The following is a 27,802-nucleotide window of genomic DNA, read 5'->3' as shown; positions in this document are numbered from 1 at the left end:
ACATAAAACTGACGTCATCATTTGTGCTGCTGGCAGAATACTCGTGCTAATCGCCTACCCCGGGCGGTCTTGAATATATGTTCTGATGCGGTTAAAGGTGTAGGATAGTCTTGCAAGGGAAAGAAACGGTAAGATTTCATATACATTTTCATGTTCCAAATGCATACTGTCATGATATCTTACTTGATCTAATATGTAATATCCACACCGAGGCGCGCATCATGTTATTACTTTAACATGCTGTGTATGGTTGTCAATAACAACTGCCCCGTTTTATGGGACATTCTTGATGCTAAACTTGGGATTTCTGCCGAATTATTTAATGAAATCGTGAATTGCTCGCTTTTGCGCATTTGTTTGCTTTACGTGCCTTGTTGGCAACTGTAGCATAATGCAGCAAAAATTTAACATTACTTGCAGAGAAAGTTTTAAAAGTTTTAGCCAATATTGCAGAATGCCATTATAACTTCAGGTTTTTGAGGGGTAGGTAAGCAATAGGTATTTATAACATTACATATACATTCACCTTTCTCTCAACATAAAAAAAATAGAGCGATTTCAGAACAATTTACATTCACGAGACCCAGAAGTGTTCCAGTGACGGGGATTTCTAGAAAAGTCGGTGTCTTGGCTGACGTCACTGGCATTGTAACGGCGTGAAGTAGCAAGAAGATGTGATTTCCAGACGTTGAGACAGCCGGTCTGGGTTATTTTTGTCCTTATGCTGGGGAGTGTTATTGGATACTTTACTTTACTTTGATCCGTGAATCAAATATACACATATCTAATTTATCTGTTTAACAGGGAAACAATAGAAAGATCCGCGATAGGCTAAGTAGCCTAGTTATAACGGTATTACAATGCATATTTGATATTGCCATAGGTGGAACCTCTTACTTTTAGTACATATTTGTGCATTCTGGCTGCAGATATGGCAAGCAGCAATGCAGGTTACAGAACTGAGAAAACTAAGAAGCAAGCATCCCAAAACAATCAGTTTGAGAAATAAGAAATAAGAAAATGTCTACACATTTTCAGACTGAATTGAACCATTTCTGCTCTATAATCCATCAGACTCAGTAAAGTCGTCATTGACAAGTCGTCATTGACGTCATTTACTCCTCTATAGCCCTACTGTCAGAGAGAACTGCTCAAATAAGACAAAGGAACAAAGTCATCATTCCCCAGAAACAAATTCAATTTAATTGGAGGAAGAAACTTGCAAAGGACATTTCTTATTTGCAATGTCATTCATTATCTGTGTACAGAGACTCTACTACAATGTAGGTTTACATCTCAATATTCTGTTTAAAGAACATCATTACTTGTGGGAGCGTGTGAGTCTGTGTGCGTGTGCGTGTGCGTACGTCTGTGTGCGGTGTAAGTGTTTGCGAATGTTACTGCAATATAACACCGGAATTATTTGAGCCCATATGTGTACACAGCCAGGAGGGAGCTTCTTGTTAGATCAAGTTTGTGTAATGAGTGCCTGCACTGCTTGAGTCAAACTGTATAAACAGATATCCAGATAAATGCCAAAATAGAGGTGAGCTAGCAGTGACATCATGAGGCTGAATGCTGAACAGTGTTGCTGCGTCCTTGATTAGATGCTTTGCAGTTCATTGTGGAGCTCACGTCAAAGGTTGCTCAGGCTGACAAACAACAAACAGTTGCAGTAAGACCTGGACTGTATTGAGGATCTTGATCACTTAGCCCTGACCTTTTGTCAACTCTGGACCCTTATCAAACTTACTGGATCTCAGCTCATCATACATATTGGAGAGGTCACTTGCTAGCCAATACTGCTCTGGAATAGTTCAGAGTTCTATTCTTGAACACATCTCCTTCTTTCAACTCAAGTAACACAGAGAAAACATTTTTTACTAGTGTGCTGCCGAGATGGAAGGGAGTGAGCGGGTTGGCCTCCTGTTCCCTCTAAGCTTTGCGGGGGCGTGCAGCTCCCTGGAGACTGCCGCCCAGAAGAATTATCAGCCTGCGCAGAGAAGCACAATATTCAACTTTTCCCCCATAGGTAACACTATCAACATTTGCTTTACTGTGGGAATTGTAATCGAATCAATGCAATTTGAGCCACTTTCAATGCAACGTGCCCGAAACAACTATGCAAGACTTAGTATGCAAAACGCATCGGAGTAGGTTTCTGTTGCATTGACAGGCACGACTCAGGCTTGTACTCGACACAGACCGGTGCACCATAACCAATCAGAGTTGCAGCACGCCTATATGCAAATATAGATCTGTGCCATTCACTTTGAACTGGACTGTGTTAACAGAATGAGCGGTCGTGAGTGCTTGAGGCTTCTTAACAGCTTCTACCCCCAGGCCATAAGACTCCTGAACAGCTAATCAAATGGCTACCCAGACCTGTTGTATTCGGCGCATGTGACAAATAAAATTTTATTTGATTTGATTAGAGATCAAAGTGAGAGCTGCATGTAGCCATGTGTGCACATTTGTTCATATCCTTTGCTAGTTTGTGAGTAATTAGTCCAGTTATAGATAATTTGCAGTCAGCAATGGGCGAGTGATTGCTTCTTACAAGAACACAAAACGTGTACATTTCTAGACAACTTTGAAAGGCAAGTGGGGTAAAGAGCTTTTTTTTGTCTTAAAGGGGCAGTGTTGAGTTTTGAGACTGGTTTGAATAAGCTAAGTAGCCAATAGGTAGGGTTGCATGATTTGTCTGATTCTCTGTAATAATGGTATGGGATGTGTATAAACAGCCCTGCATGTTTTTTTCAGTCTCATGGGATGTAGAACTACATTGAACACCACACGTTGGCTGCTGCTTTAGGCTGAAGGATTGAACAGCTATTTCCATGTTAAGGGATGCATTTTCTCCATTGTTTTTGAGATGAGATGAGAGATGGTAGGCCACTCTGGTAGGTCTACATTATCATCATCCACAGTAATCTACTTGACCACTGTCTGAAACAGTAAAGGGGGTACAGCCTCAGTTTTCACAGTAAACACACAGAATTTTCACAACGTTGAAGTTTGCACTCAGCAGACCTGAAATTTGCTCAGCGCCCCAAAAAATTTGAGGGAAATTTTACTCCTGAGGTGAAAGGTGTTGTGGGATGAATGTTTTAGCAGTGTGTTGTGAGTAATGAGTTAATGTTAGGAAATGACAGATATCTGGAAAGGTGAAGTCTGAGGCTTGGGTGGGTTGTCTCAGCATGTTCTCAGCCTGGGGAGGGTGTGTGTGTTTATGCTTGATCAGGTCATTTATCCAGATTAACTAGAGAATATCTATTTTTACACAGCAACAGTTTCACTGTGAGTTCATCCCAGCCTCTGGTCAATGTTGAAACTGGAACGAACTACAAAAATCTCTGAAACTGGAAACACTTATCTCCCTCACTAGCTTTAAGCACCAACTGTCAGAGCAGCTCACAGATTACTGCACCTGTACATAGCCCACCTATAATTTAGCCCAAACGACTACCTCTTTCCCTACTGTATTTTATTTATTTATTTATTTTGTTCCTTTGCACCCCCATTATTTTTATTTCTACTTTGCACATTCTCCCATTGCAAATCTACCATTCCAGTGTTTTACTTGCTATATTGTATCTACTTTGCCACCATGGCCTTTTTGCCTTTACCTCCCTTATCTCACCTCATTTGCTCACATCGTATATAGACTTGTTTATACTGTATTATTGACTGTATGTTTGTTTTACTCCATGTGTAACTCTGTGTCGTTGTATGTGTCGAACTGCTTTGCTTTATCTTGGCCAGGTCGCAATTGTAAATGAGAACTTGTTCTCAACTTGCCTACCTGGTTAAATAAAGGTGAAATAAAAATTTTTAAAAAATTTTAAAAAAAATGTTAAGCAAAAATAAATATAATGTACAATCAGTCAGTAGCTAGATTGGTATATAAATTAGAGCCCTACCGATATGTTTTTTTTGGGGTCCGATACCAATTCCGTTATTTGGGGGGGACAAAACTTACCCATGCCGATATTTTGTCATTATTTATTTTATTTAACCTTTATTTAACTAGGCAAGTCAGTTAAGAACAAATTCTTATTTACAATGACCGTATACCCCGGCCAAACCTGGACGACGCTGGGCCAATTGTGCTCCGTTCTATGGGACTCCCAATCACAGCCGGATGTGATACAACCTATATCACAGATATACAGGGCTTTTGGAAAATATTCAGACCCCTTGACTTTCCACATCTTGTTACGTTACAGCCTTATTCTAAAATGTCTGAAATTGTTTTTTCCCCTCATCAATCTACACACAATACCCCATAATGACAAAGCACAACAGGTTTTTAAAAATGTTTGCTGGTAAAAAAATAATAAACAGAAATATCACAGTTACATTAGTATTCAGACGCTTTAGTACTTTGTTGATGCACCTTTGGCAGTGATTACAGCATCGAGTCTTCTTGGGTATGATGCTACAAGCTTGGCACACTGGTATTTGGGGAGTTTCTCCCATTCTTCTCTGCAGATCCTCTCAAGCTCTGTCAGGTTGGATGGGGAGCGTTGGTGCACAGCCATTTTCAGGTCTCTCCAGAGATGTTCGATTGGGTTCGAGTCCGGGCTCTTTCGGCCAATTAAGGACAATTCAGAGACTTTTCCCGAAGCCACTTCTGCATTGTCTTGGCTGTGTGCTTAGGGTCGTTGTCCTGTTGGAAGGTGAACCTTCACCCCAGTCTGAGCACTCTGGAGCAAGTTTCCATCAAGGTTCTCTCTGTAATTTGCTTCATTCATCTTTGCCTCGATCCTGACTAGTCTTCTAGTCCCTGCGACTGAAAAACATCCCCACAGCATGATGCTGCCACCATTATGTTTCATTGTAGGGATGGTGCCAGGTTTCCTCCAGACGTCCTTGGTATTCAGGCTAAGAGCTCAATCTTAAGAATTTGTTCTTAACTGACTTGCCTAGTTAAATAAAGGTTAAATATTATTTATTTATTTTTTAAATCGTGGTTTCGCAAGCTCAGGGTCAAATTATTTCCAACATTTGGAAAAAGTCAAGGGGTCAATACTTTCCGAAGGCACTGTAGGTAGTGCTGTAGCTAGAAGCCATCTCTGCACCTCCTCCTCTCCCTCTGCTCATAATATCACACAAATTATTATTGGACTCATCATCTGGAAAGACTCAAGGGATTGGTATAATTTTGATGAAAACAATGAATTGCAAAATTATGGCATATACTGTACGTATAAATCTATCAATTCTGCCCTCCCTTTTCAGTGTTTCACTTTTAAAAGTATAGCATAGTAATAAACAATTGGAAGCATAATGTAGAACTAGTTACAAATATTTAAGAATTTTAAATCCATTGTCATAGCTTTCACGGTTAAATCAAAACTAGACACAAACAGTTATTGATTAAGCTAGTTTTTCCCCAACTCCATAGAACACATTTAGCATGCTTCAGATTCATGAGCTCTGTTTGACAATTAGATATCACACTGTATTTTACTAGACGTTGTTGGTGGTGGTAATCCCAAATTCGAGCTGGATTAAGGAGAAGAAAGGGGTCCAGACAGTTTGGAGTGAGCTGTGATTTATTAGACAAACTGTCAGTAAACAGTCATAACAGGAATTATATGGTGAAGCAGCTGGAGAGAGTTCAGAAACACACTGCACAATGCTGCTTCACACCCTGTATAACCTCACTGTAAACTCTATCTCTCTCTCTGAAGTATGTCTTTTGAGTGTCTATGTCAACAGTATGTGGGGTTTTATATAGGAGAGAGAAAGTGGAACATGTTGTTTTGTCTTTGGTCGAATGAGTACTTCTTTCAACCAAGTAATTCCTCTGTATTTGTGAGCCAGACAGATTTTGGGGATTCTTAACCATTAGGGAAGCAAATGAAGCAGCAGTCTAGTACACTCTGCATGTCCCCTAACCCCAAGACCCCATGAACCCAAGTTCCAGACATACTGTAGTTGGTTACCAGACCTTTTAGCAGTCTTCTACTCCAAAGCTCCACTAGCTTCCCTCTGATGTGTTTTAGGAGGCGAAGAGAGCGTATATGATGAGTCAAGGGAAATTCTTTTGAGATTCACTCTATTAGTCATCCTTTCTCATCTGGCACGTGACGGGCCAGCCCCAATGAAGGCCCTTGGTTTTGCAGCCATTTTAGACTCAGATGACAAGACGCCAGACAGCACAGGGCCTACCAAGTAACAACTGGCCAGTAATGGCTCACATATTAGGAAAGGCCTGTTGGAAACTATTAACACAGCATTATTGCACAGACAACTTTCAAATAATGGAAACATTGCCAGTTAAACAATTTTTCTCATATTGCATCTCTGAAAGCCTAATGTAATTTGTTGTGTGGATAATGAAAAGGATATGCCTGAATGACTAACTGACATGCCTTTCTTAATCGCCCCTGAGGGGATACATAACGTTGAATTGAATTGAATGACTGACTGACGTGATTGTGTGATGTCATTGCAGGTCTTGTCTACCAGTACAATGAGAAAATACCCGTCCCTCCTCTCCCTGGCTCTGGTCTGCTGCTACTGTAGCGTACAGGCTGAAGTTTTCACCTCTATAGGTAAGCCTATATGTACTGTATACCTATACCATTACGCCTCTGGAGTGTATGCCTGTACCACTACAAATCTATAAGTATACCTATACCATTACCCTTATATGTATGACATAACATCAGGGTTTTTTGTGTAGAAAAGTATTGAGTGGGCTACCTAAATGTTTTTTCTGACCACCTAAGTCCAAACTATAAAATCAAATGATAATACAACTTTTTCAGTGTAAACTTAAACAACTTAAACCAGATATAAAGTATGCAAAAAAGATAAGGTTCCTATATAGTATTTAAATAAAGAATCTTTGAGAACTAACAATCACCAAATTAAAGCTAGACCGCCAGGGAGAATCTAAAATGCCAAAGATGATGCATTCAGGAGTATTTTGTCATGGCATGGGACCCACATTGATTTTGTTATAATGTTTGAGTCACTCAGATAGCATAAGAACATGGCATAGGTCAATAAAATAATTATCTCGATCACATTTTCTAAGTCTCTGAACTCTTCTCACATCTGACCCGCATAAAAGCAGCATAAAAGCAGCAAAGCTATCAACGGAAGGAAACGCCTGCATCAGACAAAGCTTAGGAGAGTTTACATCGTTTAAAGCAGCCTTATTAACAGATTTTCTCAATACAACAAATGTTAGTAACTAAGCAAGTAGAAGTTGTTCTTATTCAGTCCAATTTCTGAAATAACATTTTGAACTTAATTTCACTCCAAGGGGCACTAGCAGCCTGTATAATGTTAGTTGAAGTAGTAATTTACTTTACTTTGCTTAGTTTGGCAGACATTAGACTAAGATACAAATGTGCCGTGAAGCTGTTTCACTGTCCTCCTGGCAACCGCATTGAGCTCACTCCTAACTGTCCAGCGTTGCTATGGAATTGTTTTCTGCATACATCGGGAGCCACACCCCCTTACCTCAAAGACACATGGGTATTTATAATGCGGTGTGGTTGGACACATAATACTACACAATCTCAGCAGAGGAGGCTACGTGTTGAGCATTTTTTTGCGTTTTCACTTACTAAAGTCTGTGTCGGAAACTGTTCAGAAAATAGCTTAAATATTTCACAGACCATTAAACCGAAGCACATTCTGCATCCACTTTCTCTCAGGAAATGATGATCATGGGAAATGACTCGACCTGGTTGCCTAACACGTTTATAACATAGGTGTACAGTAGTCTGTTATGACACAAAAGATTCAGGACATTGAATGAGTCGTCTTCAGTTTTCAACTTCACATAATTGCTTTTTTCCCTTAAACCTTCTATTAGGTCAAATGACAGACCTGATATACACAGAGAAGGAGTTGGTTCAGTCCTTGAAAGAATACATCAAAGCAGAGGAATCCAAACTAGATGCTGTGAAAAGGTGAACACTACAATCTGTAACCATAGACTCTGTAACCATAGAATCTGTAACCATAGAATCTGTAACCATAGACTCTGTAACCATAGAATCTGTAACCATAGAATCTGTAACCATAGACTCTGTAACCATAGACTCTGTAACCATAGAATCTGTAACCATAGAATATGTAACCATAGACTCTGTAACCATAGACTCTGTAACCATAGACTCTGTAACCATAGACTCTGTAACCATAGAATCTGTAACCATAGACTCTGTAACCATAGAATCTGTAACCATAGACTCTGTAACCATAGACTCTGTAACCATAGAATCTGTAACCATAGAATCCTTTTAGCCTTTTTTTTCCCAATGATGTTCATTTGCCAGAATATGCCTAACTGACAGATGGAATAGGTCAGTTTGAGAGATGATCAATGATCGGATTGTAGCACGACTGGAGATACTATTCTACTAGCCTGAACCTGACTCTTTCCCTCCATGTGCTGTAGCTGGGCCAACAAGCTGGACGTGCTGACGCGTGCCTCCACCTTAGACCCGGAGGGCTACCTGGCCCACCCCGTCAACGCCTACAAGCTGATGAAGAGGCTCAACACGGAGTGGTCCGAGCTGGAGAGCCTGGTGCTGCAGGACCCTTCAGACGGTACGATAGGGATGGAGAGAGGGAGAGGTTACAGCTTCTATATAGCTTCTCTCTGTGTGGGTGTGTGGAGGCTTGTGGAGAAAGGGGTGTGGGGCCAATTGTGATCCATCATGCTCCAACCCCACATCTGCAGAGTAGAGTGGAGCTGAGAGAGAGAACACTGGCTGTGCAGCTGTAACTGTATCAGTTTACATTGGTCACGTCTTCAGTGTGTGCGTGTGCGTGTGTGTAATTGTCTTCTGTCTTACTTATATGTTTGTCTTTGCATGCTGTATGCACAGCCATGCAACCGAGCATAAATGTGGACCCACCAACTTGGTCTTGTCAGATGTCTGGAAGGAGGCTAAATGGAAGGTCCAGTGTATTTGATATTAGGGCTGGATCGTAACACACTCTGTGTGTTTGTTATCTAGCCATCACTAGAGGCAACAAAACTACCTGTAGATACCGTTATTATATCAGCTAGTCTCCCTTAGCCTATACGTCAGTGGTTCTCAAACCTCTCCTCAGTGACCCCAAGCCGTTCCATGTATTTGATATATTCCAGAGCCAGCACACCTGATTAATCTTGTCAACTAATCAGCAAACCCCTGATTAGGTGTATCAGGTGAGTCAACAAAATATTGAAATGTCTTGGGTTCCCTGAGGAGAGCTTTGAGAACCACTGCTATACGTGACTAGAATCACTGTTTACATTCTCTAGTTATCTGAACCTCACACACTAGATCACATATTTTATCATTGCACACCAGGCAGCTCCACTGCAGATGTTCTGTGCTTGGTGCCTTCGACTATTTGTATACATCCCAAATAGCACCTTATTATTGCTGAGCGATTAGTGCTGCTTGAGGTCGGTTCGGTTTCATTTCAAATTTACTTCAAATTATTACTGTTTTTGATTTCAGTCATTTTTTTAGACAGTAAATGCACTATGCGTTATGTGGGGGGAATTCTCTAACAACACAGAATAAAACAATTATAAAAGTCCCATGATGCTAGTGACTGCCCATTACTGCTTATCACTTATTAACCATCATTTCTTCATATGACTTTACTTTAATAAAATATTTGTTTTATTTAATGACTTTATTCCAAGTCATCATCTCATCTCTATAGAGCTGCTGCCTATGCTGTCTGACAAAATAACATTTTTAGTCGTTTTTTAACGTAAATAAGGCATACTTTTATGATCTCTGAATAGCAACTATCAATCACTTAGATCATATATTTTCAGGTAAAGATACCTCGCGAAGCAACTGCTTTCTATCCCTCTCGCACATTCTCTCCGTCTCCGTGTCTGCTCCACACAGAACGGACAAGTAAGCGGGCATGCAAAGGATTATGGTCATTGTAGTTAATTGTCGTGTTTTCTGCTCTAAACTATGTAGAATATTGGCCTGTTTGAAACTACAACTCCCTACTCCCTACTCCCTACATTGCACAGTTCAGGCTTGATTTGATTTATTTCTACAGAAACTTTGTATCGAGCTCACAGTCAATTTGTTATTTATGTGTCCTGGTCAATTTGTTATTTATGTGCCCTGGTCAAAAGTAGTCCAGTATAAAATGAATAGAGTGGTACTTGGGACAAAGCTTTCGATGACTCACAAGATTTGAATCATTTTAAACCGTTTCACTCTGTGTATGTATCACTGTGGTCCCTCAGGGTTTATCTCCAACATGACAGTACACAGGCAGTACTTCCCTGACCAGGAGGATGAGAAAGGTGCTGCCAAGGCACTGATGCGTCTCCAGGACACGTACAAACTGGACTCTGAGAGTTTCGCCAGGGGCAAACTGCCAGGTAAAGAAGGAGTGTTGTTATTCTCTCTCTGACTCCCTGCAGACACAGATAAAATCACTCCAATGCTGCCAAGGAAGATTCTAGAAGCCTCCATATGTGTTATCACAGTGTGTGAGCTGAGCGTATCTCAACCTGGCCCTTCCAGAACGCTTCGAACAAGCTAAGTGCTACTGCAGATTGGTTTCTATTTCTTCCAGACAGATGTCTAACCTCTCCAGAAATGCAAGCTAAACCAGAACAGCCTTGACACCAAGAGCAGATGCTTTGGCCACACATTCACTGTGTATATTTGTTTTACAACAAATGTGCATCCTTTCTTAGGATTCTACCCCACCAAGTCTGACAACTCTGTCAGAAAAAGGATAAAAAGCAAAGTGTTTTGATATGCCCCTCTTATTGTTGCAATAGCAACATAATCTACAGTATCACAGCACCATTATGGATTTATGGAGTAAACCTCATAAACAGTTCATTAACTGGTTATAGATAGTCTTATTCATGGAAGTTGTTATGAAGTGCTAAGAACAAAATGGTGCATTAATACTATACTGTACTACACTATACTAAGGTTGGCAACATTTCCCCAAATTCCAATACTTTGCAGAAATCCTGTTTGGAGGAGTCACGGATTTCCTGCTAATTCCCTCCTGATTCCAGGAATCTTCCAACTGGGAATTCTGGAAAACCTGGTAATTTTAGGAAAGTTACTGTAATTTTGCAACCCTAACTATACTATACTATAACTGCAGGGATGCACCACAACGCCATCCTGACAGTGGATGACTGTTACGATATGGGGAAGACGGCTTACAACGAGGCAGACTACTACCACGCAGTGCTGTGGATGCAGCAGGCCCTCAGGCAGATGGATGCAGAGGAGGAGCACGTGGTGTCCAAGGCCGATGTCCTGGACTATCTCAGCTACTCCGTCTACCAGATGGGAGACCTGCCCCGCGCCATCGAGTTGACACGCCGCCTAGTGGCCATCGGTAGGACACACACGCAACATAACACTGAAACATCTTCAGAACTTGTTTAATATCCAGCTTATTTTTAGGGGTGTTTGAGAACACGAGAGACATCTTTCTCTCTCACTCTCTAAATCTCAACCTCTTATACTCTCACTATCTCAATCTCTTATTATCTTACTCTCTCTCACACAATGTCACTATCTCCATCTCTTATACTCTCACTCTCTCTCACATATTCTCACTATCTCAATCTCTTATACTCTCACTCTCTGTTACAATTTCTCACTATCTCAATTACTTATACTCTCACTCTCCCTCACACATTCTCACTATCTCAATCTCTTATACTCTCACTCTCTCACACAGATTCCTCACATAATCTAATATTCTCATGCATTCTCACATAATCACCATCTCACCAACTCTCATATACATCTTCCATAGTTCCAGGGTGTAACCAAGAGAGTGGTCATGGTTTACTATTTTGAACTGCATCAGTGATGTTGTGTGCTGAAGGCTGCAATTATGGCGATCTGGTTGCTTTGTTTGAATGTGAAGTTAAATGGACCAAACCCGAAGGCGAACAGCTAGGAAAATCTACCAGCGCTGTCATATTTACCAAGGAAAGAATCAGATTTAAAAGAGTAACATTAGCAACTGTAGTTAGCTAGATTAACATATTGCCGGGTAGTTTTCCCTAGTTTTGATATGTTTTTGTGTGTTTGTGGCTGGAAAAGTGCTACTTTTAACCGTTTAAAGCGTTTTAAGTATATTAAGGGAAATACCGTACTAGGGAGTTGTCAGTAGATTGTTTTTGTCAAGGTAACTGTAACTGACCTAACTAAAATACAGTGCATTCGGAAAGTGTTCAGACCCTTTCACTTTTTCCACATTTTGTTACGTTACAGCCTTATTCTAAAATTGATTAAATAATTTTTTCCCCTCATCAATCTACACACAATACTGTAGGGGGTGCGTACTGGCGGCAGAGAAGTCAGGCACAGGAGAGCAAAAACTGATTTCCAACGGCGCAGTTTAATAAACAAAACCACCATAAACAGAACCATAAAGCAATGGGGAAACAAAACCCGTTACACACGAGCATAACGTGCACAAGCACAACAATAAACAATTCCCGACAAGGACATGGGGGGAACAGAGCGTTAAATTCACAACATGTAATGATGGAATTGAAACCAGGTGTGTGGGAAGACAAGACAAAACAAATGGAAAATGAAAGGTGGATCAGCGATGGCTAGAAGACCGGTGACGTCGACCGCCGAACGCCGCCCGAACAAGCAGAGGGACCGACTTCAGCGGAAGTCGTGACAAATACCCCATAATGATAAATCAAAAACAGTTTTTTTTTTAAATGTTTGCAAAAAAAACAGAAATACCTTATTTGCATAAGTATTCAGATGCTTTTCTATGAGATTTGAAATTGAGCTCAGGAGCATCCTGTTTCCATTGATAATCCTTGAGATGTTTCTACAACTTGATTGGAGTCCACCTATGGTAAATTCAATTGATTGGACATGATTTGGAAAGACACACAACTGTCTATGTAAGGTCCCACAGTTAAAAGTGCATGTCAGAGCAAAAACCAAGTCGAAGGAATTGTCCGTAGAGCTCCGAGAATGGATTGTGTCGAGGCACAGATCTGGGGAAGGGTACCAAAACATTTCTGCAGTATTGAAGGTCCCCAAGAACACAGTGGCCTCCATCATTCTTAAATGGAAGAAGTTTGAAAGCACTAAGATTCTTCCTAGAGCTAGCCGCCCAGCCAAAATGACCAATTGGGGGAGAAGGGCCTTGATCAGGGAGGTGACCAAGAACCCGATGATCACTCTGACAGAGCTCCAGAGTTCCTCTGTGGAGATTGGAGAACCTTCGAGTGGGACAACCCTCTCTGCAGCACTCCACCAATCAGGCCTTTATGGCAGAGTTGCCAGACGGAAGCCACTCTTCAGTAAAAGGCACATGACAGCCCGCAAAAGGCACCTAAAGGACTCTCAGACCATGAGAAACAAGATTCTCTGGTCTGATGAAACCAAGATTGAACTCTTTGGCCTGAATGCCAAGTGTCATGTCTGGAGGAAACCTGGCACCATCCCTATGGTGAAACATGGTGGTGGCAGCATCATGCTGTGGGCATGTTTTTCAGCGACAGGCACTAGGAGACTAGTAAGGAAAGATGAACAGAGTGATGTACAGAGAGATCCTTGATGAAAACCCATTCCAGAGTGCTCAGGACCTCAGACTGGGGGGTGAAGGTTAATCTTCCAACAGGACAACGACCCTAAGCACATAGCCAAGACAAGTACTGAGTAAAGGGTCTTTACTGAGTAAAGGGTCTGAATACTTAAGTAAATGTGATATTTCTGTTTTTTTGCTTTGTCATTATGGTGTATTGATGAGGAAAAAACAATTCAATCAATTTTAGTATAAGGTTGTAATGTAACAAAATGTGGAAAAAGTCAAGGGGTCTGAATACTTTCCGAATGCACTGTAACTGAATGCAATGTTGCCATATAATCCCTAGTCTTGCCTCTCATCTCATAACACGTAATGGCAATTATGAAATAACTGCAGTTGACTGACTCTAAAGACCACAAGAGGGCATCTTATTTCAGACATTCAATGTAAGTGTTTCTATCCTTGAAAAGAAAATAAAAAAAATACATGTTTTAGTAGCATGTAGAGAGAGACAGTTGTTATTCACTCAAACCAGTGATGAGAGTTACACATTGTTGAATTGTGCAATCACACAATGAATTAATGCTGATTCTAATATATTTCCCTCATATTCCCCATGTCCTGTTAGTCTGCGTAACTGCATGACCCGTGGTGTTCTTACAGACTCTAGCCACCAGAGGGCAGGAGGAAACCTGCGTTACTTTGAGAAGCTGCTGTCCAAGCAGCTGAACGAGCTGAACCAGGAGGGCCAGGAGCCAGCCACAGAGGAGCCCATCCAGCTGGGGACCTACAAGAGACCCAATGACTACCTGCCTGAAAGGGAGATCTACGAGGCCCTGTGCAGGGGAGAGGGAGTCAAAATGGTAAGAGACTGATTGTCTAAGACTCTTCTAAGACAGTTGATTAGGGGTAATGGCCAAAAGTTAGATTTACAATCTGTATGGCTATGCCTCGATAATGTCAATCTAGAGAGAGGCCCATGATGAATAAACTGTCCAAGTGGTGACATGAATGAGGGATTAGTGCTTAATTTGAGCTGGATCCTGCCGGACTGTTTTGTTCTGGAACCCATTTTCAAGGACCCAGTACCTCTCGTGGTATGAAAAATAATTTTCACTATGTGCAATGTACAAATTTCCAAAAAAGCAATCAGGGTTAATTCAATTTGCCTCCTCTTTAATGATCCTGTCCCCTAAAAAACATAATGTGAAAACGTACCTGATATTCTAAGAATTGATTTGTGTTGGGCCGGCCCGGGTTTATGGTTTGAGCAACATTAAAGCCTATAGACCAACGCGTGACCGTTGCTGTGGTAAGAGAAGCTTGCGCCTGTATCTCTCACAGAACTGGAATGAGATTCCCTTTCTATGATATCTCTCTGCTCTGATAGACATGAGCCTGCAACATTCATCTCTCCACCTTTGCATCTTCATCAACCCTAAGTAAACCTGTGATTGACTAGATACAATGCTATTTCACAGTGCTGATGTAAAAACGTATGTGTTATGGCTTTACATCCCATGCTATAATGTGGATAAAGAGTTACTTGTCTAACAGAACACAGAGGGTGTTCTTTAATGGAAGCCTCTCAAATATAATCCAGTTAGAATCAAGAATTCCCCAGGGTAGCTGTTTAGGCCCCTTGCTTTTTTAAATTTTTACTAATGACATGCCACTAACTTTAAAGCCAGAGTGTATGCGGATGACTCAACGCCATACACATCAGTTACTACATCGACTGAAATGACTGCAACACTCAACAAAGAGCTGCAGTTAGTTTCAGAGTGGGTGGCAAGGAATAAGTTAGCGCTAAATATTTCTAAAACTAAAAGCATTGTATTTGGAACAAAACACCCACTAAACCCTAAACCTCAACTAAATCTCGTAATAAATAATGTGGAAATTGAGCAAGTTGAGATAACTAAACTGCTTGGAGTAACACTAGATTGTAAACTGTCATGGTCAAAACATATTGATGCAGTAAAAGCTGAGATGGGGAGAAGTCTGTTTTTAATAAAGCGATGCTCTGCCTTCTTAACAACACTATCAACAAGGCAGGTCCTACAGGCCCTAGTTTTGTCACACCTTGGCTACTGTTCAGTCGTGTGGTCAGGTGCCACAAAAAAAGGACTTAGAAAAATTGCAATTGTCACAGAACAGGGCAGCACAGCTGGACCTTGGATGTACACAGAGAGCTAATATTAATAATATGCATGTCAATCTCTCCTGGCTGAAAGTGAAGTAGGGATTGACTTCATCACTACTTTTATTTATGAGAGGTATTGACATGTTGAATGCACTGAGCTGTCTGTCTAAACTACTGGCACACAGCTCTGACACCCATGCATAGAGGAGAAATACAGATCAGAGTTGGGTTATAAAAAAACATGTGAACATCCCACAGAGCACCATTAAATCCATTATTAAAAATGGAAAGAATATGGCACCACAACAAACCTGTCAAGAGAGGGCCGCACACCAAAACTCACAGACCAAGCAAGGAGGGCATTAATCAGAGAGGAAACAAAGAGACCAAAGATAACCCTGAAGGAGCTGCAAAGCTCTATAGCGGAGATTGGAGTATCTGTCCATAGGACCACTTTATGCCGTACACTCCACAGAGCTGGGCTTTACAGAAGAGTGGCCAGAAAAAAGCCATTGCTTAAAGAAAAAAATAAGCAAACACATTTGGATGTTTGCCAAAAGGCATGTGGCAGACTTCCCAAACATATGACCATCTGGTCAGATGAGAGTAAAATGAAGCTTTTTGGCCATCAAGGAAACGCTACGTCTGGCGCAAACCCAACACCTCTCATCACCCCAAGAATACAATCCCCACAGTGAAGCATGGTGGTGGAAGCATCATGCTGTCGGGATGTTTTTCATCGGCAGGGACTGGGAAACTGGTCAGAATTGAAGGAATGATGGAAGGCGCTAAATACAGGGAAATTCTTGAGGGAAACCTGTTTCAGTCTTCCAGAGATTTGAGACTGGGACGGAGGTTCACCTTCCAGCAGGACATTGATCCTAAGCATACTGCTAAAGCAACACTTGCGTGGTTTAAGGGGACACATTTAAATGTCTTGGAATGACCTAGTCAACGCCCAGACCTCTATCCAATTGAGAATCTATGGTATGACTTAAAGATTGCTGTACACCAGCGGAACCAATCCAACTTGAAGGAGCTGGAGCAGTTATGCCTTGAAGAATGGGAAAAAATTCCAGTGGCTAGATGTGCCAAGCTTATAGAGACATACCCCAAGAGACTTGCAGCTGTAATTGCTGCAAAAGGTGTCTCTACACAGTATTGACTTTGAGGGGGGTGAATAGTTATGCACACTCAAGTTTTCAGTTTTTTTGTCTTATATCTTGTTTGTATCACAATAAAAAATATTTTGCATCTTCAAAGTGGTAGGCATTTTATTGAGGGGTAGCCAGGGCCACACTCCAACACTTCGACATAATTTACAAACATAGCATGTGTATTTAGTGAGTCCACCAGATCAGAAGCAATAGGAAAGACCAGGGATGTTCGCTTGATAAGTGTGTGAATTGGACCATTTTCCTGTCCTGCTAAGCATTCAAAATGTAAAAAATACTTTTGGGTGTCAGGGAAAATGTATGGAGTAAAAAGTACATTGTTCTCTTTAGGATTGTAGTGATGTAAAATGTGTAAAGAAGGGAAATACTAGGGTAATGTACAGATACCCCAAAAAACTACTTAAGTCATATATTTAAAGTATTTTTACTAAAGTACTTTACACCACTGGCTGGAGGTGCTTCAACACCCCTGATATATTGAAATACATTTGCCAAAGTTATAGAATTACTGCTGTCTGTTCAGAAATAAATTAAATAATTCAGAATACTGCACAAGAAGCAGACCTATAATTTAGCCACAGAGGATCAACAATAGCTTGTAAAAAAATAAATAATAATAATGTATTGCCTATCTGTGGATTGTGTGTAGCCCAATCACAAGGCATGCCTACAGTCAAGAATGCACATCTGTCAGTGAACAGCATACAGCCGCCAAAACAAGCCTTTCGCAATATTTAGAATACAATCGCGGGAAAAACACAAGTTGGAAAGCAAATGGTTCCTGCTGGAAAGAGATGACTAATCTGACTGTAGGCTGCCAAATAGTTATCAACTTCCAAATAGGCCTATTGAGTGAAGAGAATTGTTTTAGAAAGTTAAACAAGAGCGATATAAGTTTTTGGCACGAGCGCATCGGCCATCGCCGGTGAGTGAGCTACGCATCATTCGGTGAGTCAGTGAAACTGGAAAGCTTTTTTAGGACTATAATTTCCTCCTCATATTGTACATTATGTGTGTCTCCACACACCTAGGTCTAAGCTACAGATGGATTCAAGACAAGGACGTTTTTATTGATCTCTGATTCTCAGTTTGTCAGTGTGAAAGTACCCTGTCATTTCGATCATTTGTGATGTTTTAAAAAAGATTCAGCTAAAGTTTCCAATTATCAAAAATTTGTAGAATTGCATGAAATGCATTCATAAATGGCCCAGTTTTTCTCAGACTCTAGGCTTACACCCCCCCGGTGTGTGCAGCTTCTGAATGCGCCTCCACTCTACTGCTCTATGCCAACACGCAAGAGCCATGATATGCATGCAAAGTTTTATTATAAAGTTGTTGTTTTTTCTGGTGTTCCGGTACCTCAGAACCCCTCAGGTCACACCCAACTCACCTCCCTTTTCGTTCCGGCACCTCCCAATTTACAAATTAAGCACTGGAGAGGAGATGTGAGGTAACTTAACAGGGTTTTGGAGATGAGATGTGAATTCCACTTTAACTCACACTCCCAACCCATTCCACCCTCCAACCCATCCAGACCACTGAGAGGCGCAGCCGGCTGTACTGCCGCTACCATGACGGGAACAGGAACCCTCGTCTGCTGCTCCAGCCCATGAAGGAGGAGGATGAGTGGGACAGCCCACACATCGTCCGCTACCTCAACGCTCTGTCAGACCAGGAGATAGAGAAGATCAAGGAGCTGGCCAAGCCCAGGGTGAGAGGAGCAGCAAACTGGGCCAGTTCCAGTTCCACTATAACCTTAGATTGTCTCTGTTAGTAGATGGAATACTATACCGTATGTCTCAGTGGTAGTATTGAAACATCTTATCATAAGAGAGAGAATGTCTCAGAAACACACTATGGTGTCAATATTAATTTATACTGTATGTCTTTGTATAGCTTGCAAGAGCTACTGTTAGAGACCCCATAACAGGCATTCTGACCACAGCAAACTACAGGGTATCCAAAAGGTGAGTCATTATGTAGATCATGTTTAGTCATGACTCATCTCTGGGTGAATGAGTCATGTTGTTGGGTTGAGTCAGTGGATGTCTTGTCCTTCAGTGCGTGGCTGGAGGGGGAAGAGGACCCTGTTATTGAACGCGTCAACCAAAGGATAGAGGACATCACAGGTCTGACAACGCAGACTGCCGAACTACTCCAGGTACCGATCACATACATAATACATACAGTCTACCCATGGCCGTGAGAGGGGGGGCTGGGGCGTTAATTTCAATTTATCAGATGGTGCTGCAATCCCCTCAGCACCCCTACTTCCTGCGGCGATGAGCCTACCTGGTAGACATAGATAACTATACATATAGTCGTGTTAGACAGGGGTATACTGTAGTTTACCTGTTACACTCATATCAACATTGGGCATCATGTTAGAATACCCCTCTTCACTTTGTGAAACTTAGCTGATCATTTAACAGTCATCTGGTTTTGTGTGAGTCGTTGTAAACTTCAGGCTTCAAAAGTTATCTGATCGGATTTCGGCAATCGGATTTGATTAAATGCATAGAAATAGAATGAATAGAGCAGGCGTATCATTGACTTGAATGGGGACGCCCATTCTGTTAATTATATTTCTACGACTTTAATCCTATCCGATTCAAGAAATCCGATCAGTTAACTTCTGAATGATGAGGCCCAGAGGTTGTCCAATAACTTAGCTTCTACTCTTTGTCTCACTAAACAGATTGCTAACTATGGGGTCGGAGGACAATACGAGCCACATTTTGATTTCTCCAGGGTAAGGGTAACCTCTAGACGGGGACTAAAGTGTGCTCTCTGTTGCATCTGGGAAGAGATTTAACAGTCATGTAGTCGTTTATCCTGCTGTGATCTATAGAGAAGTACGTTTTCACACGTGTAGCCACATGCCACTTGCTTATGTTGTTTTTCTCCATTACAATGACAATATATGTTGACCTAAAAATAAATTAGAGCTGCACATTTAGCTGTCAACATGCAAGACAGTGTCAAAGGTCAATGTGGACCTGTAAAATTAGGGGGATTCTGGCTCTCACCGACTGCTAGAGTCTGCTTCCCAAATGGCAACCTATTCCTTAAGTAGTGCACTATCGAGTGAAGGGAATACAGTGTCATTTGTGGCACAGATAGAGTGGTGTGTATCCAAGAGGGGCCCTGAATTCTTAAATGGCAGATTGCCAAAGGAGACCTAGATGACAGTTCAACCAAGTCCATAACCCCAAGGGCATATTCCTAGAAGGAGAATAACTCAGAGGGCATATTCCTAGTAGAGTAAGAATAGTTAGGAACAGTATGTACAGATATATTGGCAGCCTTGCATTTTACAATGGAGTGCAACGGAGCAGAATGTTCTGTTTTCTCAATTCAAAACTGGTTGAATGGCTATTTTTACCCTGTAGGCACCTGCAACCTACCACAGGTGAAATAAACGACATCATAAACAAGAATCCTTACCTCCAACCAAATTCATTTGAATTTTGTAACATTTAGTCCAGGTCATTTTTTACTTTGAAGTGAAAAATCTCAATTTAAGTTTAGACAAATACATGTGCACACACCAAAAGTTCTCAAGTTCAATTTACTTGAGAAGAAATAGTGAATCATGCAAAAAAAAAGACATTCAACACAACGTCAGAAGCTGGTTTGAAGTTGTTGACATGCAGATCACAGCATGATGAAGATTGCACTTTGAGCCTTGGGGACCTCAGGTTTTATATTCAGTGAGTATGTTTCTTCCGTTAGGAAGATTCCAGACTGCACGCAAGATGCTCAGGTCCTCAACCCAGTGGTAGACAGTGGCTCTACTGATTCTTAGCGGCACCCAGTTGAAGTGCGCAACGTACTGTATCAATTGGACTACATGAAAATATATCCACTTAATCTAATCTATAATCAAAGGATTCAATATTAGATTATATTTAATATACTAAATATTCAATTGTTGCTCATATTTTTGTGAAATTAGTCAATTTATCCCAATGATTTTCAATAACCAAATTAAGTCAAACAGATATTAACAATCAATTTGGTCACAAAGGATTTCTTTAATGGCGGGATCCAACAGACATTTTAGTCTGGGTTAAAAGTTCTAAACATTTGTTGCAGCGTCCTCAGGACATCATGGTCGATGGAAATAGACTTGCTACCTTCCTGAACTACGTAAGTACATGTCCCTGTGTGTATTCAACTTGTGTTTTACTTCATAGAAAGAGGAACCTGATGCTTTCAAAACATTAGGCACTGGAAATCGTCTGGCTACTTTTTTAAATTACGTAAGTATGGGAATCCAGTTGCTGCTGTCAACTTACAGTAGCAGCTAATGATTTAGGGCTCTATTCAACATTACAGAGTGATTGAAATTTAAAGGCAATGTTCCCGCTTTAGCGGAGTCTGCATTCACGTTGAATGCTGCATATGTCGGCTCAATCGGCAATTACCTTAACAGATTGAATAGAGCCATTAGATTCTTCTTTGTGGCTCTCTGTTTTGCATAATTGTTTTTCGCAGATCCATGACCTCCATTTCAATATTGGACTTCAATTGATTGCCAAATGGTTGAGAAACATGGAATGTCAATCAATGTTACCGCATACTCATAAAATCACTGGCCGTGTCCGAACACACATACTAGTGTGCTACATACTTAAACTTCATACTATGTACTCGTCGTCGCATACTATTTATCACGTACCGGTTAGTAAAAAGTATACAGCAGGCCACGGCCGCAATGCAGTAGCGACTCCTGACAGGCTGAGTAGGTGGGGCGGAACTGAGTGCGGGTGTATTTTTTTCAAATTCAACAGACATGCATCGCATTAACCAGCCTGATAATAGTTATTTTCTCTAAACTCTGAAAAGAATAGGAATGGAGTTATAGGCCTACTCAGGCTGTTTATAGCCAGACTATCACAGCCAACTATAACGTAGTATAGAAACTGATGGGAGTTGTGGTGGTAAACATACTTGATCTTGCTATAACTGCTGGTTTGAGTTAGGGCTATCATGGTGGTGTCCATTAAAACACAGAGATGATGTCCCAAAAAGCAGCAGCTACTCTTCCTGGGGTCCACACAAAACATGAAACATGACATAATAAAGAACATTAATAGACAAGAACAGCTCAAGGACAGAACTACATCAATTAAACGTTTTTTTTAAAGACACATGTAGCCTACATTTCAATACCAATACATACACAAACTATCTAGGTCAAATAAGGGAGAGGCATTGTGCCACGAGGTGTTAATTTATCTGTTTTTTGAAACCAGGTTTTCTGTTTATTTGAGAAATATGAGATGGAACAGAGTTCCATACAATAAGGGCGCTATATAATACTGTACACTTTCTTGAATTTGTCCTGGATTTGAGGACTGTGAAAAGACCCATGGTGGAATGTCTGGTGGGGTAATTGTGTGTCAGAGCTGTGTGTAAGTTGACTATGCAAACAATTTGGGATTTTCAACAATGTTTCTAATAAAAAGATGAAGTGATGCAGTCAATCTCTCCTCAACTCTTAGCCAAGAAATAAAAAAATGCCTACTATTTAGGATGCAAGTATGGGTATTTGGACACGGCCACTAACATTGCTACAGTAGATGGTGGTGGGAAAAAAGTTTGTCAAACACTGGAAATTGACAATTGGAGTCTGTCAGTTAATTTCTGTGTTGTACCCAATCAGACCCTCAAGGACTGGAATTGCCCTCCCCTGCCCTACAGTACACCATAACATTCTATCTCATTTAATGGCCCATGCTAATACTATAAATATGATGTGAGTGTGTAAATAGAGGTAGAATGCCATGCTTTGCAGAACTACAGTGCTTTTGGATGACTACTTTTTATACTGCACTTCTGTCTAGTTGAATGACTGGTTATTATGGATTTGGTGTTATGTTTAGTATTATTAAACAATGTTGTCATAGTTTCAAGACTTCAAGACTTTCAAAACCCTTCTTCAGATCTTCAGTAAACTTTAGAATTGCTACAGATATATTTTTACAACTTGGAAACTATAATTTGTATGATTACACCTGCTACATTACATTTTTTTATGTAAATACAGAACACATCCCTTAGAGAAGTAGGCTACAGTAAATGGTATTAGGTGGAGTACTTCAGTGTATTAGTGAAGCCAGCTCACAAGGCAGTCTTTTCCCTGACAGATGAGTGATGTTGAAGCTGGAGGAGCCACTGTGTTTCCAGACTTTGGAGCAGCTATCTATCCCAAAAAGGTGAGATATAAACAATGTGACTGCTGCCAAGCACAGCCCTCAGCACTAGGGGCCAGGAAAAACTATTGGTCAGGTCACACGGTCAGAGAAATCTCCTAGCCGTAGCCATCATACAATGTTAGCCTTAGTTGAGAGGGCCCACACTATCTTATAGTGAGCCATTACGTTGATGCAGTGGTGACTTACATGTACTGAACAGGGTATGTCTTCTCAATGTGTGTCCACAGGGAACTGCAGTCTTCTGGTACAACCTCTTTAGGAGTGGAGAGGGAGACTACAGGACCAGACACGCTGCCTGTCCTGTGTTAGTAGGAAGTAAATGGGGTGAGTCAGATGGAGAGTTGAATCTTAACACACAAGCAGCCTCTCTAATCTCAATATGTTTATTGGTGTCAGTCATTTGATGTGTTTATTTGACTACTTCCTAGTCAGTCTTCCTTGTGTTTCTCTAATGTATCCCTCATGTAGGCTGCAATCAAACCTTCATAGCAATGTTACGGCAGTGTTTTTGTTTACAAACTTCTGATGGCACATACACTTACTTTGATAATAGGAAGCCTTTACCTGTGAGTGGAGTCTTCCTGGTAGTAGTATGTTTCAACATAGCCCTTAACCCCATTTCCACTGGCACTTTGAATTAAGGCCAAATTAGGGATAAATTCGAGCTCAGTTTCACAGCCCAGGTTTACTAAGCAACTGCCAGCTAATCACCGCTGAATGCTGACACCACGTTTAGCTAGGTTGTCTGGGCTTGTTGCTGACTGTTAGCTATCACAATGACAAGCAGTACTGCAGTAGTCAGACATGACACGAATTACCACTATAGATGGATCCTTCATTTATTTTTGCACTGCACAATACACTTTTATGAGAACAGTCAGTCCTCGAATGATAGCTAGCTAACGTTAGCTAACATTAGCTTGCAAATCAAGGTTGAAACAAGTCTGCTAGCTAACATGAACTAGCATTAATTTGATCTGGTGAGGTTGTATTGAAACCTGTCATCTGGTTTGCTTGGTTAGCTAGCTCTGTTCTTGTATCTATTTATCATGTGTTTTTGTTCTACTTTACTTTATAGTACTATATATTGATTACTGCATTGTTGGGAAAAGAGTTTACAAGAAAGGAATTTCACTGTAATCGTGCTTTGAGTCGTTCCGTTAGTAGTAGGTTTTAGTCTGGCACATTGGAGAGCCCTTAGTCTGGCACATTGGAGAGAATTGAGATTGGCACTGACATTTTATATTTCTCTCTGTTGCCAGTGTCCAACAAATGGATCCATGAGCGAGGTCAAGAGTTTAGGAGGCCATGTGGCCTGACAGAAGTGGACTGAACCAAACCTCTCACCACTGACCTCAGACTGGAGGTGTACACTCTACCTACAGTGCCTGAACATTTTATTGATCTCTCTCTCTCACTCACACACACACACACACACACACACACACAAACACACTCACACACACACACACACACACACACACACACACACACACACACACACACACACACACACACACACACACACACACACACACACACCCTACTGTGGTATCCATTCTGGCTTTTAACATTGAGTTGAGTCTTGACTCTTCAGTACCTATACAGATAAAAGGAGGTGGATATGTGAATATACTGTGGGTATATAGCGTTAAAGGCTCTAATTTCTTGTTTTGTTTAGCATTATGATTTTTTGTTTAAAAAAAATGACATGCATAATCACATACTGACAGCACAACCCAACGAGAACTTACTGTTTTCTGTCCACTACATTTGCATTTACAGAATGCTTAAATTATTACACCGTATGATTGTGACATTTTTAAAAATGGAAAATGTGAACCACAATAAACAGTGTATTTTATTAATGCCCCAATTCAGTCCTTTTCATTTTATTTTTTAATCATCACTTTGTCTACTAAATCTCAGTGAGCCTCCTTGGACCACTGAAATGTTCAGTCCGACTATGTTGGCGTGGTGATATAAATTTGAATACATTTACATACAGGTCTGATTGGTTGATAGAATCATCTAGAGCCCACCCCCTTACCCCTTCAACAACAACAAAAACAAAGGCACATGGTATTCAACCTGTCAGTTGGAGCTGGACCCTGAAAGACAAGACTTCCACAGGTCTGAAGGCTACTTTGTTTTGTCATCAAAACAAAAGGCTTGCATCACGCATCTTAATTTGCTATGTCATTGTTGTACTATTTTCCATAGGTCAGAATATGCAAAAGATGCAGGACCAGAAAGGACGAGAAATATGTCATGTGTGGAGCATTTAATTAAAAAATTGTAGGCTTAACATAGTCATAAAAAAAAAAATCTTAATGTCCCCCCTCCCCCGGCTCACTCTCGGCGTGTCTCACTCCAGTCACTTACCTAAGATGCAAGCAGAGATATGCACAATTATATATGTCTATGTCATGAGTTATTCAGACTCTGGGTAAATAGAAGGACTGCCTTCATTGCCAAAATCTTATCAGCCGTGTGTACACTGTATAGGCAACAGTCTCTTGGCGCTGAGGAGCAGCCAAATGGAGCAGCCAAATGCGGCACTAGGAAATAAGCAAACTGGAAATCACTCACCCAGAGGTGGCGCTCCTAGTGGCTGGTGACTTTAATGCAGGGAAACTTAAATCAGTTCTACCAAAATAATTCTAGATCGCCTGTACTCCACACACAGAGATGCGTACAAAGCTCTCCCTTAACCTCCATTTGGTAAATCCGACCACAACTCTATCCTCCTGATTCATGCTTACAAGCAAAAATTAAAGCAGGAAGCACCAGTGACTCGGTCTATAAAAAAAGTGGTCAGATGAAGCAGATGCTAAACTACAGAACTGTTTTGCTATCACAGACTGGAACATGTTCCGGGATTCTTCTGATGGCATTGAGGAGTACACTACATCAATCACTGGCTTTATCAATAAGTGCATCAAGGACGTCGTCTCCACAGTGACTGTATGTACATACCCCAACCAGAAGTCATGGATTACAGGCAACATTCGCACTGAGCTAAAGGGTAGAACTGCCGCTTTCAAGGTGCGGGACTCTAACCCGGAAGCTTAAAAGAAATCCTGCTATAACCTGCGACGAACCATCAAACAGGCAAAGTGTTAATACAGGGCTAAGATTGAATCATACTACACCGGCTCTGACACTCATCTTATGTGGCAGGGCTTGGAAACTATTACAGATTACAAAGGGAAGCACAGCCGCGAGCTGCCCAGTGGCACGAGCCTACCAGACGAGCTAAATCACTTCGATGCTCGCTTCGAGGCAAGCAACACTGAGGCATGCATGAGAGCATCAGCTGTTCCGGATGACTGTGTGATCACGCCCTCCATAGCCGACGTGAGTAAGACCTTTAAACAGGTCAACATACACAAGGCTGCGGTGCCAGACGGATTACCAGGACGTGTGCTCCGGGCATGTGCTGACCAACTGGCAGGTGTCTTCATTGACATTTTCAACATGAGTTGAACATGATTGAGTCTGTAATACCAACATGTTTCAAGCAGACCACCATAGTTCCTGTGCCCAAGAACACAAAGGCAACCTGCCTAAATGACTACAGACCCGTAGCACTCACGTCCGTAGCCATGAAGTGCTTTGAAAGGTTGGTAATGGCTCACATCAACACCATTATCCCAGAAACCCTAGACTCACTCCAATTTGCATACCGCCCAAACAGATCCACAGATGATGCAATCTCCATTGCACTCCACACTGCCCTTTCCCACCTGGACAAAAGGAACACTTATGTGAGAATGCTCTTCATTGACTACAGCTCAGCGCTCAACACCATAGTAACCTCAAAGCTCATCACTAAGCTAAGGATCCTGGGACTAAACACCTCCCTCTGCAACTGAATCCTGGACTTCCTGACGGGCTGCCCCCAGGTGGTGAGGATAGATAGCAACATATCTGCCACACTGATCCTCAACACTGGAGCTCCCCAGGGGTGCGTGCTCAGTCTCCTCCTGTACTCCCTGTTCACCCACAACTGCATGGACAGGCACGACTCCAACACCATCATTATGTTTGCAGACGACACAACACCGACAACGACGAGACAGCCTATAGGGAGGAGGTCAGAGACCTGGCCGGGTAGTGCCAGAATAACAACTTATCCCTCAACGTAACCAAGACTAAGGAGATGATTGTGGACTACAGGGGCTGTAGTGGAGCAGGTTGAGAGCTTCAAGTTCCTTGGTGTCCACATCAACAACAAACTAGAATGGTCCAAGCACATCAATACAGTCGTGAAGAGGGCATGACAAAGCCTATTCCCCCTCAGGAAACTAAAAAGATGTGGCATAGGTCCTGAGATCCTCAAAAGGTTCTACAGCTGCAACATCGAGAGCATCCTGACTGGTTGCATCACTGCCTGGTACGGCAATTGCTTGGCCTCCGACCGCAAGGCACTACAGAGGGTAGTGCGTACGGCCCAGTACATCACTGGGGCTAAGCCGACTGCCATCCTGGACCTCTACAGCAGGCGGTGTCAGAGGAAGGCCCTAAAAACTGTCAAAGACCCCGGCCACAGACTGTTCTCTCTGCTACCGCATGGCAAGCGGTACCGGAGTGCCAAGTCTAGGACAAAAGGGCTTCTCAACAGTTTTTACCCCCAAACCATAAGACTCCTGAACAGGTAATCAAATGGCTACCCGGACTATTTGCATTGTGTGCTCCCC

The 27,802-nt window shown here is 41.6% G+C and overlaps 1 protein-coding gene across 6 annotated transcripts; it reads left to right on the top strand.

Annotated features, from left to right (window-relative positions):
- On the top strand, positions 1 to 24,975 carry LOC110533369 (prolyl 4-hydroxylase subunit alpha-2). Of its 6 annotated transcripts, none has more exons than XM_021617498.3 (15): positions 1 to 128; positions 6,467 to 6,566; positions 7,844 to 7,940; positions 8,432 to 8,583; positions 10,250 to 10,387; positions 11,137 to 11,376; positions 14,218 to 14,417; positions 18,410 to 18,586; positions 18,772 to 18,842; positions 18,937 to 19,036; positions 19,574 to 19,627; positions 21,075 to 21,140; positions 23,031 to 23,099; positions 23,327 to 23,423; positions 24,362 to 24,975. In XM_021617498.3, the coding sequence occupies exons 2-15, from the start codon at positions 6,485 to 6,487 to the stop codon at positions 24,430 to 24,432; spliced, it is 1,614 nt and encodes a 537-aa protein (XP_021473173.1). In that variant the 5' UTR covers positions 1 to 128; positions 6,467 to 6,484; the 3' UTR covers positions 24,433 to 24,975. The 6 variants fall into 6 exon arrangements, 5 of the variants coding, with proteins under 5 accessions (XP_021473173.1, XP_021473174.1, XP_090041993.1 ...); XR_016483574.1 differs by having other exon boundaries at positions 16 to 128; positions 20,974 to 21,140; XM_021617499.3 differs by lacking the exon at positions 21,075 to 21,140 and adding an exon at positions 20,974 to 21,027 and having other exon boundaries at positions 16 to 128.
- The last annotated feature ends 2,827 nt before the right edge of the window (positions 24,976 to 27,802 follow it).

Source organism: Oncorhynchus mykiss, chromosome 10 (assembly GCF_057628025.1).
Source record: "Oncorhynchus mykiss isolate SJ-2025 chromosome 10, ASM5762802v1, whole genome shotgun sequence".
Taxonomy (NCBI): Eukaryota; Metazoa; Chordata; class Actinopteri; order Salmoniformes; family Salmonidae; genus Oncorhynchus; species Oncorhynchus mykiss.
This window is presented reverse-complemented; position numbering and strand designations above follow the sequence as displayed.

What these genes read in the sequence shown, in the direction of transcription:
- LOC110533369 (XM_090185866.1), top strand. Translation starts at nt 6,201, where the DNA reads ATGGCTCACATATTAGGAAAGGCCTGTTGGAAACTATTAACACAGCAT. An exon ending in CGCCAGGGGCAAACTGCCAG is followed by an intron (nt 10,388 to 11,136) that starts GTAAAGAAGGAG and finishes CTATAACTGCAG; the next exon opens with GGATGCACCACAACGCCATC. An exon ending in AGACTGCCGAACTACTCCAG is followed by an intron (nt 19,037 to 19,573) that starts GTACCGATCACA and finishes CTCACTAAACAG; the next exon opens with ATTGCTAACTATGGGGTCGG.